At 45.7% G+C, this 15,421-nt stretch overlaps 1 protein-coding gene across 2 annotated transcripts; it reads right to left on the reverse strand.

Annotated features, from left to right (window-relative positions):
• Nucleotides 1-4,113: 4,113 nt before the first annotated feature.
• On the reverse strand, nucleotides 4,114-15,160 carry atxn1l (ataxin 1-like). Of its 2 annotated transcripts, none has more exons than XM_061754622.1 (3): nucleotides 14,828-15,160; nucleotides 6,544-7,715; nucleotides 4,114-6,094 (listed from the first exon to the last, which is right to left on the reverse strand). In XM_061754622.1, exons 2-3 carry the CDS (start codon nucleotides 7,591-7,593, stop codon nucleotides 4,736-4,738), a joined length of 2,409 nt encoding a protein of 802 aa, XP_061610606.1. In that variant the 5' UTR covers nucleotides 7,594-7,715; nucleotides 14,828-15,160; the 3' UTR covers nucleotides 4,114-4,735. The 2 variants fall into 2 exon arrangements, with proteins under 2 accessions (XP_061610606.1, XP_061610614.1); XM_061754630.1 differs by having other exon boundaries at nucleotides 15,040-15,137.
• Between the last annotated feature and the right edge of the window lie 261 nt (nucleotides 15,161-15,421).

The following is a 15,421-nucleotide window of genomic DNA, read 5'->3' on the forward strand; positions in this document are numbered from 1 at the left end:
CCAAGCGGTAAACACATAGGCGGCAGCGCTCACGCCCTCAAAGGGGATTAATACCTCGTGTTTGTGGACACTAAATCAGGAGTGGGGAAGCTTTTTCCTGTCGGGACCAGATTAGTTTTCCTAAGTACTCCCAGAGCCACGCTAATTTCGTTAGCATAATTGCCAAAGTCGTCACTCACAGTGTTCAGTCCCCCGACGAACGGGAGTCCGAAAAGGTTGAATCGAGGTAACTAGACTCGTTTGTTGTTTTTTATCTCCCCTCGTTTTCCAAAATTCGTCAAAGAACGACAGGGCATTATGCTATTAGGCTAACGGTGGTTCCCAACTACATTTGCGTGCCGTGAGAGATAAGACGATAATTCAATTTCACTTAATTGCGCTCAAAATGATTTACTTCAAAATAATTGTCATCTATCTATGCCAGGGACGTATAGTGACAGACAGAACAATCCAATGCTCTTCCACTAGATGGCAGAAACCACAATTAGCCTGTGTATCCACTTGTTTCCATTCAAACAGAGTAAAATATTTGTGTTGATCAAAACAGGCCCTGATTTCAGTTAGTAACTATTTAAGTAGAGTGAGACGTGGCCATCAATATTTCAGTACTAACAAAAAGTTAGTGATTTGGGGCTTTTGGGTGAAATTTCAGGATGAACCTACAACATCCTTTAATGTAAACTTAATTAGACCTTTGCTAAACTGAACCAATATAATTCCAAGGACATTTCACTTATATGCCTTTCTGTGACACTTCCAGTCTCTGTCAGTGGTGGATTCTAGTATGTGCAATATGTGCCCCCCCCCAAAAAAAAAAAAAAAAGCAATGTTAAATTGTTTTTCTATTGGCATTATGCCCCGTAAATCATTGATGTTTTACATGGAATTGGCGTCATCCTGTGTACAAGAAAATGTCTGTTGCAAAGTGCTGTGACAACGGCAGTTTGTCGCAAAGGGTATACGGTCCCCCCCCCAAAAGTATTGGAATGGCAAGCTCAATTCCTTTGTTTTTGTTGCATACTCAAGACGTGGGTTTCAGATCAAAAGATGAATATGAGACAAAAGTTCAGAATTCCAGCTTTTATTGCATGGTGTTTACATCTAGATAACAGAGCACCTTTTGTTTGAAGCCACCCACTTTTCAAGTGAGCAAAGCTATTCGAACACTTGACTGATGGGTGCCTCTATTTGCTCAGCTGTTGCCTTTTAGATCGATTGCTCAAACATTAGATAGTGCTTGTTTTTGGCTTTGAGTTTCACCTGTGAAAACTGCATTTGCTGTTAAGCAAACATGAAGACCAGAGAGCTGTCGATGAGAGAAAAGCAAACCATTTTGAAGTTGAGAGAAGCAGGAAAATCGATTAGAGCCATTGCACAAATATTGGGCTTAGCCAATACAACAATTTGGAATCTCCTGGAAAAGAAAAACTACTGGTCTACTGAGCAAGAGACATCGAACAGGTCGGCCAAGGGTATCAACAGCACTTGATGACAGAAACATTGCGAGAGGTGTGAAGTAACACCCTAAGAGAACAGTCAATGACATCACAGCCAACCTCCACAGGGCAGGAGTGAAGGTATCACAATCCACTGTTCGAAGATGACTTTGAGAGAAGAAATATACAGGCCATACCACTAGATGCAAACCACTCATGAGCAAAAAGAATTGGAAGGCCAGATTGGATTTTCCCAAAAAGTACAGAGATGAGCCACAAAAGTTTTCTGGACTGACGAGACCAAGATTAATCTCTACCAAATTGATGGAAATGCCAAAATATGGCGAAAGAAAGGATCTGCTTATGTTCTAAAACACACAAGCTCATCTGAGGTAATGTCATGGCTTGGGCTTGCATGGCTGCTTTTGGAACAGGCTCACTCATCTTTAGCCGTGGCCCAATGGCTAAGATCATCGCCTGCCACCGTGGGGGACCTAGGTTCACGACCCCGACTGGACCATCTGCCAACATCCCCCGGACTCATGGCTGTGGTGTCCTTGAGCAAGACACTGATACCCCGAAATGCTCCCCGGGCGCTTCAGCTGCCCCCTGCTCCAGTGTGTTCCACTAACGTGTATGTGTTCACTGTGATGGGTTAAATGCAGAGAACAAATTTCGTGTGCATGCATGCATGCATGTTCATGACAATAAAAAGGTGATTCTTCTTCGTCTTTACAAAACCATTTTGTCTCGCAATTTACAGAAAAAAATGCACCCAAACTAATCGGGAGAAGCTTCATCATGCAACAAGACAATGACCCAAAACACACTGCCAACACAACAAAGGACTTCATCGGGGTGGGGGAAAAGTCAAAGGTCTTAGACTGGCCAAGTCAATGACCAGACCTTAACCCAATAGAGCATGCATTTTACCTCCTGAAGAGGAGACTGAAGGGAGAAACCCCCAGAAACAAACAAAAACTGAAAGAGGCTGCAGTTATTGCAAGTAAGGGTTATACCACCAAATATTAAATGTTATTCACTTTCAGTTAATTTAACAATATTTATTCCAATACTTTTGCTCACTTGAAAAGTGGGTGGCTTCAAACAAAAGGGACTCTGTCCTGGTATGTTTAACACAGATGTAAACACCATGAAATAAAAGCTGCAATTCTGAACTTTTGTCGAATATTCATCTTTTGGTCTGAAACCCAAATGTCTTCAGTATACAACAAAAACAAACGAATTGACCTTGCCTTTGGAGGGGACTGTAGTCTAGAGCATTTTAAGTTCATCCCGAAATTTCACTGAAAGCCCAATATCACGAACTTTTTGAGAGCACAGTATATTCTTGTGACATTTTTGTTTGGTGGTTTGTCAAGAGAGTTTTCTCGTAAAATATGTGCCTTGGATCAATTAAAGGTAAGAAATACTCTATCGTTACATATTATGAAAATAAGTGGGTTAAACATTTTTTGGCCTTTTTTTTTTATATATATATATATATATATATATAAGAGTTCCTCTGAGGTTTTGTTTGTTTATAGAATTGCATGGCAAGCGGGAGCACATATTCTACTGCTGCTTTCCATTCACAATGAGAAGCAAAGAGAACGGCAGAGCATAACAGCAATCGGGTGAGCGTTCATGCTGTGTTTACTGCATAGAAGACGAGAAAAGACTGGCTGCCGTATGGTTAACAGCGTGAAAGCCGCTCATACAGGGTGTCCCTAAAGTCTGAACACATAATTGTCGACGGCAATGTGGAGTTATTGCATCGAGTTCACCTGAATTTTGCAAAACGTGCAAACGTTTGCTTTACAAAATGTTGGAAATGATATCCAAGATAATCGTGTTCCCCTTCTAGTTTATAATTAGATGACACAAGATGTGACAAAGTACGACTTTTCTATGAGACAGGGCTATGTCCTGACTAAATGAATCTCCACCCCTCACTTCAACCTTCCTTGGCACCAAGATGGGGCCAAAGTACTACTTTTTTATTACGGGTTATTTTCCCGTAAAAACTAGGCGGTGAACACTGTATTCCAACTGAATAAAAACGTTTCAAAAATGTAATTTCTTGAAAATATGCATGCGTTCGGTTTTTAGAGACCCCCTGTAGATTTAATGTTTTTTACTTCGGATGACAAGTGGAAATTTTAGCTTCTTCTGAAATATGAAATAAAATCTGTTCTTTTAAAAAAATATTTGTTTGTACTTTTTCAGTAGGAATGTCTGTGTGTGCGTGTTATGTGTCGCCTGATTACTATAACCTCTGTGTGTTTCGGTGTGTACTAATTGCACTTATTATACTGTATGTTCAGTGAGCATGAGGAAACTACAGCATTCATCTTGGCTAATTTGCAAACAGATCCCAAAAAAAATCATGTCAGTTTTCCGAATGCATTCCCTTTACGTGGTGTTAGACAAAAGGTCGGTGACAAAGTGGAGGGATAGCAAAAAAAAAAAAGTGAGGAAAGAGTGACGAAAGCAAGAAAGATCAAATATCAGCGATATGGGGAATCGGCAAGGAACGAGTAGAAAATGGAAGATGAGAATAGTGCATTACCTTTAAAAGTTGGGGTGATGTGAGGTGGCATTTTTTGGAAAAAGATTATCTTATGAGGACAGTCCCATTGTGGGTTCTATTGCTTCAATTTTGGTATGTGAGCAGACTCGAGATGAAGGATAACGTGACTCTCGGGTTACTCCCGACGTTCCCAGTCTGCTGTTTAAGGAGTTCTCTGAGGTGCATTGAGGAGGTGAGTGATGATACTGGAATGAATAAAGCAGTGATTCCAGTTTGTTGTACTTCTGCAAACACACTCAAACAGACAAACACGCACAGAGAGGTGTTAGTGGACAAAAAAAAAAAAAAGGGCATGTGATTGATTCTTCACAAGTTGGATTGTAAGACGCGCGACAAGACGCGCCGCGCTTTGTGTGTCAGCGTCGTCGTAACAGACGTCGAAAGTCAGGAATGGATCAAAGATTATAGGGCTCCAAACCCAACCCGGAGTTGTCCGACCAAAGGGCGTTCCGATCAGGAAGCCTGGGCGTTCCTAATGAGATGGTGACCTCCAGTGAGGAAGTGGTGACAGAGGGAGGAGAAATGCAGTGTACGAGGACTATTCTCGGAAACTACAAACTTCTCCCTTACGGCGCGCGATGCTGAGCCAGAACAAGATTTTTTTTTTCAGTTGGTTGTGCAAAAATCTTCAACATTCTCCGGCTACATTCACACTCTTTACTCCAGCCGCAGCGGGTCTCCTCCACAGTTGCTACCGAACCTCATGCTACTTCCCTGCGTTCGAGCGTCCCTCAATGGACAGTTTGACCTCCTGGGGGATAAACGAGGGTCGGATGTGTCCAGAGGTGCTGATCTGAGGACACGCCCCATGCTCGCCCTTCATACTGTATCTTTGGAGGCCAGGAGAGGACCAGCGTCTCTGAGAAGCGCCCAGCACGGCCCCCATGGCGGCACCCGCGAAGGCGGAGGCGTCCGTGTGCAAGTGGTAGCCGCTCTGACTCCTGGGGTGCTCGCCTGAGGTCCAACTCGGTCTCATGTGGGGCTCGGGGTGGTGTGTGGCTTCTTCCCTGTCCGTCGCGTCTTCTTCGGCCTCCCTCGGCCTGTCTCTGTGCACGCGCTCTGTCCTGAAATGAGCCTGAGGACGCGGTTGCTGCGGGGCAGGCGGCCCCATGAGCTGGTGAGCGTGTTCGGTGCTTTTGCTCACCGTCTTGGCCACGTTCTGCTGTTGAGGGTGATGGTGTTGTGCGGCTTTCTGCTGTGATGGTTGCTGCTGCAGCGTGATGGACACGCACACGTCCCCGACTTGGATCTGATGGCAGGGCAAGCCATAGAGCTGCGCGGTGTGCTCCGGGCTGTAGGATGACCAGCCTTGGCCGAACACAAAAAAGGGGTGCTCCGGCGGCACGTCGATGGTCACTTTGCTCTGCTGCTCCCCCACTGTAAAGTGCAGCGTCACCAGGCCAGGCCTCTGCTGGCTGGCGCGGATGTCCACCACCATGCTGGAGTCGATCTTCAGCCCGCCGCTCAGTTCGGCGCTGCGCACAAAGTCCTGAGTTTGCAGGTCCTCCACACGCTTCAGCTCCCCTGTGGCCAGCTGGATGATGGCGCCCTTCATGAAGTGCGACGGGTTGCCGGGGGCCGGGCCGGGGACGGTGCAGGATGCTAAGGCCTGGGTCACCTCAGCGGGAGGCTGCGGCTGCTGCTGCAGGGGTACGACCGGCTCGCCCCCAGCTCTCTCGGGGAGGCAAGCTCTGGCTGAAGGATCTGAGGCTTTAAAGGAGGGCTTGGGAGAGCCGTCATTAGCCTGTGCTGGGTAGTGTTGCTGAGGCTGCGGGTGATACTCCACAGGGATTAGCACAGGCTGCCCGTTGGATAGCATGACAGCGTGGGCCGGCTGAACCACTTGTTGCTGCTGCTGCAGTCCGCTCACTCTGGGCTCACCATAGTTCACAGGTTGGGCAACGAACGCGGCACGGCCAGAAGCGAGAGCCGGGTTCTCTCCGTGGATGTCTCTGGCTTTCTGGACACTCTGAGACAGATTCAAAGGGGCGAAGGAGACCTCTTTACGCCCTCCGCTGATACTTTGGCTGGAGGAGGAAGCCAAACTGCCAACCACCTGTTGCACCTGGAACAATAGTCATGTTTAAATAAACATGTGCTTTTGCAAAAGGATATTAAAATCATATACAACATTTTCAGGAAAAAATATCCCTCAAAAGTAGGGCTGGAGCTATCGAATATTTTTAGAATCAAGTATTCTACCAATTATGCGCATCGATTAATCAAGTAATCGGATTAAAATAGATTTTGCATTATTAAACACAATGAATTGCAGGTATTATTTTTGTCCACTTGCCGTCACCACCCTCCCATTTTATTTTAGCATCTGTGACTTAGAGTGTGTATGGCTTTAAAAGGCGCTGCCTGGCCAGGTGATTGACGTGGGTGTCAGCGAATGACAGTGTCAAGTTGGCCGGCTGTTAACTGGCCGCCATCACGCCAACTTATTGAAAATGAAGTCTGAGACATAATTGAGGAGCATTGTTTCAGATGACACCTGTGTCAACAACTCACCTCCAGGTCACTGTCTGGAGTGCTGCGGTGCCCGGGTGAGCTCAGCCGGCGTTTCTGGTTGGGCTCGTGCGCCGCAGGGATGGCCGTTACCTGCTGCACTCGTGCATTCCTGCCGGGGTAGGAGGAGTCCAACGCGAGCTCCCTGGCCCCCTGGCCCTTGTCCCCTCCATTTATCTCTGGCTCCTTTTCCTGATGCATGCTGTGGGTGTCCCTGGAGGCAGGAGCTCTGGCAGCACCCTGAGGGTGATAGAAGAGCGGCATCCCCCGCGAGCTGAGCTCTGTGGCGGACATGACTCCCACAGTACTGAGGTGCTGCTGGGCGACCTGCTCTGAAGGCAGCATCAGCGGTACGCCGCTGGATGCGGAAACTTTGGCAAAGGTATGAGCGGCTACCTGAGCCTGAGGAGGTGGGGAGACCACCCCTTCTTGTATGACAGATGGGTAAGGGACGAGGTGGGGCACGGCGTGGGCCTGAGGGATGGTCCCAGAGGGGGAGATTAGCGAACCGGGGACAAAGCCGGGAGGTAAAGCGTACGGTACTGCCGCATACGGGGAGCTGACAAACTGGAGGGAAGAATGAGGGACCTGCGCGTAGCCCAAAGGAGGATAAGGAAGGCCCGGATGCTGCAAGAGGGGCGAGTGTACAGTGTAGGCTGGAGAGATGTGGCTTAAGACTGGGTGAGGACTGGTGGGCGAGTATGTAACAGACGGTAGAGCCACCTTATAAAGCATACTGTACTGGTCTACTGGAACTGCTGATATGCCCTCAGAAGTGTCCACTCCGTAGTGAAGTCCCGGCTGAGCTCGCAGCCACTCCCCAGATGGAGGGCCTCCCTGAGAGTCACTGTTGGCCACACAGTTCTGGATGGAGCCCGCTTCATCTTCTCCAACAATGCTACCTCCACCACTGGCAGCCGCTCCTCCTCCTCGTTCTCTTTCTACGGCAGTCCCCGCTCCTGGTGTCCCTGCAGCGCTGCCACAATTGCTAACAGGGAGGTCCCTCTTCTTAGGAGGCAGGCACTCCTGGTTGCGCTCCTGAGCCGGTTTCATCGCGACGCTGGGACCAACAAAGTGAATTCACTGCACGCCACAGGAGCTGACACTCGCAAGCCAGTCGGGGCGGGCAGGCACCAGCTCTGAAATCGCCCAGTTGACTTCCGCTGACAGCTCTCCTGAGGACAAGACAAAACAGACATGAGCGGGAGAACAAAGTAATATCTTTTCTTGGGCTACGTTTTCAAAATAGCCGTCTCAGATAACTTTATTAAATTTAGGGGTTGGTATGAATCATACACGGGCAGTAAAAGATGATGCTGCCACAAATGATGTCACTGTTACAGCACTGGCACCTCTGTTTATCCTCAAAGACTAAGATAATAATCTTGCACTATATCTGCACTGTTGCGTGTACAATAAAGTATCTTTTGCTTTTGTAAGTCAAATTTTGGTAAGACAATACCTACAACTGTTCAATATGTTGCAGTAATACTAGCTGTTTGTTTTTTTTTGCAGATGATTAATAATATATGCCTGTCTAAGTGTTGTTTCTGTTCAAATATCCGTTGCTTCAAGGGTTATAACACCGCAGCAAGCACGCTTCATAATGCGCCACACATTTTCAATGGGAGACAGGTCTGGACTGCAGGCAGGCCAGTCTAGTATCCGCACTCTTTTACTACGAAGCCACGCTGCTGTAACACGTGCAGAATGTGGTTTGGCACTGTCTTGCTGAAAAAAGCAAGTATGCCTATGAAAAAGACGTTGCTTCGATGGCAGCATATGTTTCTTCAAAACCTGTATGTACCTTTCAGCATTAATGGTGCCTTCACAGATGTGTAAGTTACCCATGCCATTGGCACTAACACAACCCCATACCATCACAGATACTGGCTTTTGAACTTTGCGTCCATAACAGACCGGATGGTTCTTTTCCTCCTCAAGACGTCCACAATTTCCAAAAACAATTTGAAATGTGGCGGCACGGTGGACGACTGGTTAGAGCGTCTGCCTCACAGTTCTGAGGACCGGGGTTCAATCCCCGGCCCCGCCTGTGTGGAGTTTGAATGTTCTCCGGGCACTCCGGTTGCCTCCCACATCCCAAAAACATGCACGCTAGGTTAATTGACGACTCGAAATTGCCCGTAGGTGTGAATGTGAGTGTGAATGGTTGTTTGTTTGTATGTGCCCTGCGATTGGCTGGGTGTATCCCGCCTCCTGCCCGATGATAGCTGGGATAGGCTCCAGCACTCCCGCGACCCTAGTGAGGAGAAGCGGCTCAGAAAATGGATGGATGGATGAAATTTGGACTCGTCGGACCACAGAACACTTTTCCACTTTGCATCAGTCCATCTTAGATGACCCAGAGAAGCCGGTGGCGTTTCTGTGTGTTGTTGATAAATGGCTTTTGCTTTGCATAGTAGACTTTCAAGTTGCACTTCCGGATGTAGCGCCGAACTGTATTTACTGACATTGGTTTTCTGAAGTGTTCCTGAGCCCATGTGGTGATATCCTTTACACATTGATGTCGGTTTTTGATGCAGTGCCGCCTGAGGGATTGAAGGTCACGGGCATTCAATGTTGATTTTCGGCCTTGCCGCTTACAAGCAGTGATTTCTCCAGATTCTCTGAACCTTTTGATGATATTATGGATCGTAGATGATGAAATCCCTAAATTCCTTCCAATTGTACGTTGGGGAACATTGTCCTTAAACTGTTTGACTATTTTCTCACGCACTTGTTCACAAAGAGGTGAACCTCGCCCCATCTTTGCTTGTGAATGACTGAGCAATTCAGGGAAGCTCCTTTTATACTCAATCATGGCACCCACCTGTTCCCAATTAGCCTGTTCACCTGTGGGATGTTCCAAACAGGTGTTTGATGAGCATTCCTCAACTTTTTCAGTCTTTTTTTGCCACCTGTCCCAGCTTTTTTGGACCGTGTTGCAGCCATAAAATTCTAAGTTAATGATTATTTGCGAAAAAGAATCACGTTTTATCAGTTTGAACATTAAATATCTTGTATTTGTAGTGTATTCAATTAAATATAGGTCGAACATGATTTGCAAATCATTGTATTCTGTTTTTATTCATGTTTAACACAACGTCCCAACTTCATTGGAATTGGCGTTGTAGTATAGTACTTTGTCTACACTGGCTATGCAGCGAATTTGGTCTCCACTTCTGTCTCTGATGATGGTCACACCAAGACAAGGTGGTGTATCGATTTTGGCGATGACAAAAGTGCAATTAGTTATTCACCAATTGTTCCAAAACTGACCGATGATATTGGAAATGACAGCCAGTTTCAGTTTCTTGTGCAAAAAAAATACATAAAGAGAACTTGTCAGTGAAATATGGACCATCTGGACATTTCTTCTTCTCCTTTCGGCTTGTCCCTCTAGGGGTCGCCACAGCGCGTCATCCTTTTTCATGTAAGCCTATCTCCTGCATCCTCTCCTCGAACACCAACTGCCCTCCTGTCTTCCATCAACCTTCTCTTTGGCCTTCCTCCACCTCTCTCGCCTGGCAGCTCCATCCTCATCATCCTTCTACCAATATACTCACTATTTCTCCTCTGGACGTGTCCAAACCATCAAAGTCTGCTCTTTCTAACTTTGTCTCCAAAACATCGAACCTTGGCTGTCCCTCTGATTAATTTTAATTTTAGCGAACCTGGTCACTCCGAGTGCGAACCTCAACATCTTCATTTCGGCGACCTCCACCGATGCTTCCTGTTGTCTCTTCAGTGCCACTGTCTCTAATCCGTACATCATGGCTGGCCTCACCACTGTTTTATAAACTTTGCACTTAATCCGAGCAGAGACTCTTCTGTCAGATAACACACCTGACACCTTCCTCCACCCGTTCCAACCTGCTTGGACCCGTTTCTTCACTTCCTGACCACACTCACCATTGCTCTGGACGGTTGACCCCAAGTATTTAAAGTCCTCCACCCTTGCTATCTCTTCTCCCTGTAGCCTCACTCTTCCCCCACCACCCCTCTCACTCAAACATATATTCTGTCTTACTTCGGGTAATCTTCATTCCTCTGGTTTCCGGTGCATGCCTCCATCTTTCTAACTGTTCCTCCACCTGCTCCCTGCTTTCACTGCAGATCACAAAGTCATCTGCAAACATCATGGTCCACGGGATTCCAGTCTAACCTCATCTGTCAGTCTATCCATCACCATTGCAAATAGGAAGGGGCTCAGGGCTGATACCTGATGCAGTCCCATCTCCACCTTAAATTCATCTGTCACACCTACAGCACACCTCAGCGCTGTTCTGCTGCCCTCGTACATGTCCTGTATTATTCTAACATACTTCTCTGCCACGCCAGCCTTCCGCATGCAGTACCACAGTTCCTCTGTGGGTACTCTGTCATAGGCTTTCTCTAGCGCTACAAAGACACAATGTAGCTCCTTCTGACCTTCTCTGTACTTTTCCATCAACATCCTCAAGGCAAATAACGCATCTGTGGTACTCTTTCTAGGCATGAAACCATACTGTTGCTCGCAAATACTCACTTCTGTCCTGAGTCTAGCCTCCACTACTCTTTCCCATAACTTCATTGTGTGGCTCATCAACTTTATTCCTCTATAGTTCCCACAGCTCTGCACATCACCCTTGTTCTTAAAAATGGGCACCAGAACACTTTTCCTCCATTCCTCAGGCATATTCTCACACGCTAGAGTTCTATTGAACAAGCTGGTCAAAAACTCCACAGCCACCTCTCCTAAATGCTTCCATACCTCCACAGGAATGTCATCAGGATCAACTGCCTTTCCATTTTTCATCCTCTTTAATGCCTTTCTAACTTCCCCCTTAATAATCATTGCCACGTCCTGGTCCACCACACTTGCCTCTTCTACTCTCCCTTCTCTCTTATTTTCCTCATTCATCAACTCCTCAAAGTATTCTTTCCATCTGTCCAGCACACTACTGGCACCAGTCAACATATTTCCATCTCTATCCTTAATCACCCTAACCTGCTGCACATCCTTCCCATCTCTATCCCTCTGTCTGGCCAACCTGTATAGATCCTTTTCTCCTTCTTTAGTGTCAATTCTGGCATAAATGTCATCATATGCCTCTTGTTTGGCCTTTGCCACCTCTAACTTTGCCCTATTTCGCATCTCAATGTATTCCTTTCGCCGACTGGACCATCTGCCAACATCCCCTGGACTCACTCGCTGTGGTGTCCTTGAGTAAGACACTGATACCCCGAAATGCTCCCCGGGCGCTTCGGCTGCCCCCTGCTCCAGTGTGTTCCACTAACGTGTATGTATTCACTGTGATGGGTTAAATGCAGAGAACAAATTTCGTGTACATGCATGTTCATGACAATAAAAGGAGATTCTTCTTCTTCTTCTTCTCTCCTCGGTCCTCTCAGTGTCCCACTTCTTCTTAGCTAACCTTTTTCCTTGTATGATTTCCTGTACTGTGAGGTTCCACCACCAAGTCTCCTTCTCTCCTTTCCTGCCAGAAGATACACCAAGTACTCTCCTGCCTGCCTCTCTGATCACCTTGGCTGCAGTGGTCCAGTCTTCTGGAAGCTTCTCCTGTCCACCGAGAGCCTGTCTCACCTCTTCCCGAAAAGCTGCACAACACTCGTCCTGTCTCAGCTTCCACCATATGGTTCTCTGCTGTGCTTTTGTCTTCCTAATCTTCCTCCCCACCACCAGTGTCATCTTACACACCACCATCCTAGGCTGTCGAGCCACACTCTCCCCTACCACTAAAGGTCGGTAACTATAGGTCCTTTAATGTTATTTTCCCAGTAATTTCCCTAACATTGCATGCATGTGGTTCAATTAAAATTAAAAGGTCTGCCTTGAATACTACGCTCACTTTTACGAACAATATTCTTATCTATCACATGCAATAGTTAGCATGCTTTAACAGTACATAAATGTCCAATACTCAACATGTACTGTAACAGCGGTGTGGGTTTTTAACTGGCCAGGTACAATTGTTGATCTGCACACTATTAGTACTTCTGCTTGGCATTCCACTGATTAAGAACATTGAGTTTCCATTTTGCTCTTTACAGATGGAGCACACAAAAACGATTATCGTCTAATCTGGTGTGTTCATCAACAACATTTGGTATTTAACGTTTTAGTCCATCACGAGTGCACTCACGCTCACAGATGTCTTCGTTTTCCAGCAAAAAATAAAACTCGGGCGCAAATAAATTTGGAAAAGGTGGCTGTCCTGTGTGGAGATCGTATGTTCACCATGTTTCGTCGGGTACTGTGGGTTCCTCCCACATTCCAAAAACATCCATGTTATGCTCATTGAAGACTCAAAATTGTTTAATCTCAATGCGTTTAATAATCACTTGTCTGAGGTTTTTTTTGTTTGTTTTTAGGATGGCGTTTGTACTGCTCGTGACATTAAAGCAGCACTTCACTACTACTACAAATAGCACGCAGATATAAACTAGTGCAAAGTTTTGTCTCATTTCACTGCCAGCCTTCCCAGGTAACATGGATATTTGACTTATAAAGCCGTCAATGGCAGTGAATGTGTTAACATGTAGTTGTCCTACTAGTGAGGAAAAAGAGTGTACTAGAATATGGACCTTAAGTTGGATATCAAGGATATAGAATAAATACATGCAGCTGTCAATTACTATATGGTTTTGCATCAATAGTAACTTTAGATGTCCTACTACTACGTGAAAGTTGTCCTACTAGCAAGTACAAAGAATGTACGAGTGCATGGACTTTCAGCTGAATATCAAGGGTTTGATCATTTATTTGGGGGGAGAAAAAAAAAACCTTACTCGTAAGACACAGTCGTTCCATTAGTGTGCCCTAATGGTTCTACTTGTCTTACTAGTGAGGGCCAAGAGCGCACTCGTACATGGAATATAAGTTGGACATCAAGGATATCAACTATATGCTCAAACAGCTGTCCATATTTTTAGAATTGCATGGTGCACAGCTTTGACTCATTAGTAACATGTAGTAGTCCTACTAGTAAGAAAAAATACTGTACTAGTAGCTACATGGAACTTAAGATGGATATGAGGAGAGCAGATAAAGCCTGAAATGGCTTTCCTTAAAGCTGTTTCAGCATTTATTGTAAACATTTTTATGAGTAAGTCATTCTACTGATGCACCATAGTCGTTCTACTAGTGCTGAATTGTCGTACTCATGAGGACAGCGTGTACTAGTACATGGCCCTTATATTGGATATCGAATATTTGCTCAAACAGCTTTCCATAAAACTGCCTGTCACTATGACATTTGGGCAGAGCATTTTGGTACTACTACTAGTGTCCAGTAGGCTACTAGTCCGTGGCACATACCCATAGTTTGGTCTCGTAGTGCTACTAAACAACCCAGTGGTTTGGTGAAGTTCAATTAGCTACTAGTAGGCCAAAAGTGGAAGATACTAGTTGGAAAAAACATTACTAGCAAGAGGCAGTTGTTCTACTAGTTTTCTGAGAGTGCGAAGAGGATACTAGTACATGGACCCTAAGCTTGATAGCATGGTATAAATGTTCGAATAGCTTTCCATATGTTTACACTTGCAATTGCATCAGGTTCCTCAACACATCTTATTTACTACAACACAGCGGAAGCAAATTACTGAATATTTCCTTGCGTTTGATTTATGACCACATCACAAATTCAATATCTCATACTTGCATGAGGAGGTCGCCTTCGTTGGCTCAGGTCAGAAAACATGACGTATTTCAAAGTACACTTACAAAACGACAGTGACATTTTGAGCATAGCTGCATCATTTTGAACGAGGATGTCATCGTGAGCTAACGAGCAGCGGAATCGTGGGAAGTGCACAGCTCAAGTCATGAGTTTGGTCGATTATCTGGGGGAGGGAAAGAAAAAAAAAAAAAAAAAAGAAAAGAAAAGAAAAGGGATTCCAACTACACATTCGATGGGCTTCCTGGTTCTGACTTGGAAAACCGTGAGCCAAAAAGTCACTTTAACTCCGTTACACAGCGCAAACACTGTATACTGTTAACTACTCGTGGATACGGCTAACGAATACTTTATGCTTTACTTTACATGCCTTATTTGAATATGAACGGAGCGTTTTGGTGTTTGAAAAGTGGACTTCGCAAGCGTGTTAATTTATTATTCTTGTCGTGTTCCACAGGACAGAGGTTCCGGCTAGCTAGCTGCTCGGCTAACACTGTTAGCTCCCTCAACTCCACTCCTGCTCGACTCCTATCTCTCCACAAACCGCACGCCAACGCGTACTTTGTTCGTAGTCGGCACAGCGACACAGCTTGTTAACGCGGACTTACCTCCAATTGTCATCGCGGAAAGACTATGCTTGAGGGTGGGTACAATTGAGGAGGTAAGATGGAGCTATATGTGGACCCCCCCAAAAAAAAAAAAAAAAAAAAAAAATCAAGGCTCACAAGTCGAGCCCATCGCCAAGGCCAGCGGAGGCGCTCGCCGATGACGTCACCGGTTAATTCAATCGCCTTGTTACTTTCACGCACGAGCAACTCACTATTTTGGGGTGGATTCCATTGTGCAGCGCCGCTGCTCCTACATAATTACAGTCCACATTTGGGTAAGACGTGTTACGGATGACGCCTATGACGTCACGTTGACCGTTCATAGCTTGCTATCAGTTTCCTAAGTGTGAACAGCTGTTATGCAAATGCGAAGGTCGTTCTTAGATGAGCTATTAAATAAATAAAACAATTTGAAAAATGTGACATGTGTATGTGAAGTAGTTGATTATGGGGCCCTAAAAGTTCAATTTGTTCCGTGACCACGTTCGGAACTCAAAACACTCATTATCTCAAATCATCTTTGCCTGTTAAGAATTGAAGTGCCATTAATCCGTTCTGCTGCCGTGGCTGCCTTGTGATAAACTGAGTCAGAGC

This window comes from Phyllopteryx taeniolatus, chromosome 2, assembly GCF_024500385.1.
Source record: "Phyllopteryx taeniolatus isolate TA_2022b chromosome 2, UOR_Ptae_1.2, whole genome shotgun sequence".
NCBI classification, from domain to species: domain Eukaryota; kingdom Metazoa; phylum Chordata; class Actinopteri; order Syngnathiformes; family Syngnathidae; genus Phyllopteryx; species Phyllopteryx taeniolatus.

Excerpts from the sequence above, each read along its gene's own strand:
- atxn1l (XM_061754622.1), bottom strand. The coding sequence starts at position 7,593 with ATGAAACCGGCTCAGGAGCGCAACCAGGAGTGCCTGCCTCCTAAGAAG. Across the intron at positions 6,095-6,543 it reads CTCCAGACAGTGACCTGGAG|GTGCAACAGGTGGTTGGCAG; the intron begins GTGAGTTGTTGA and ends CTATTGTTCCAG.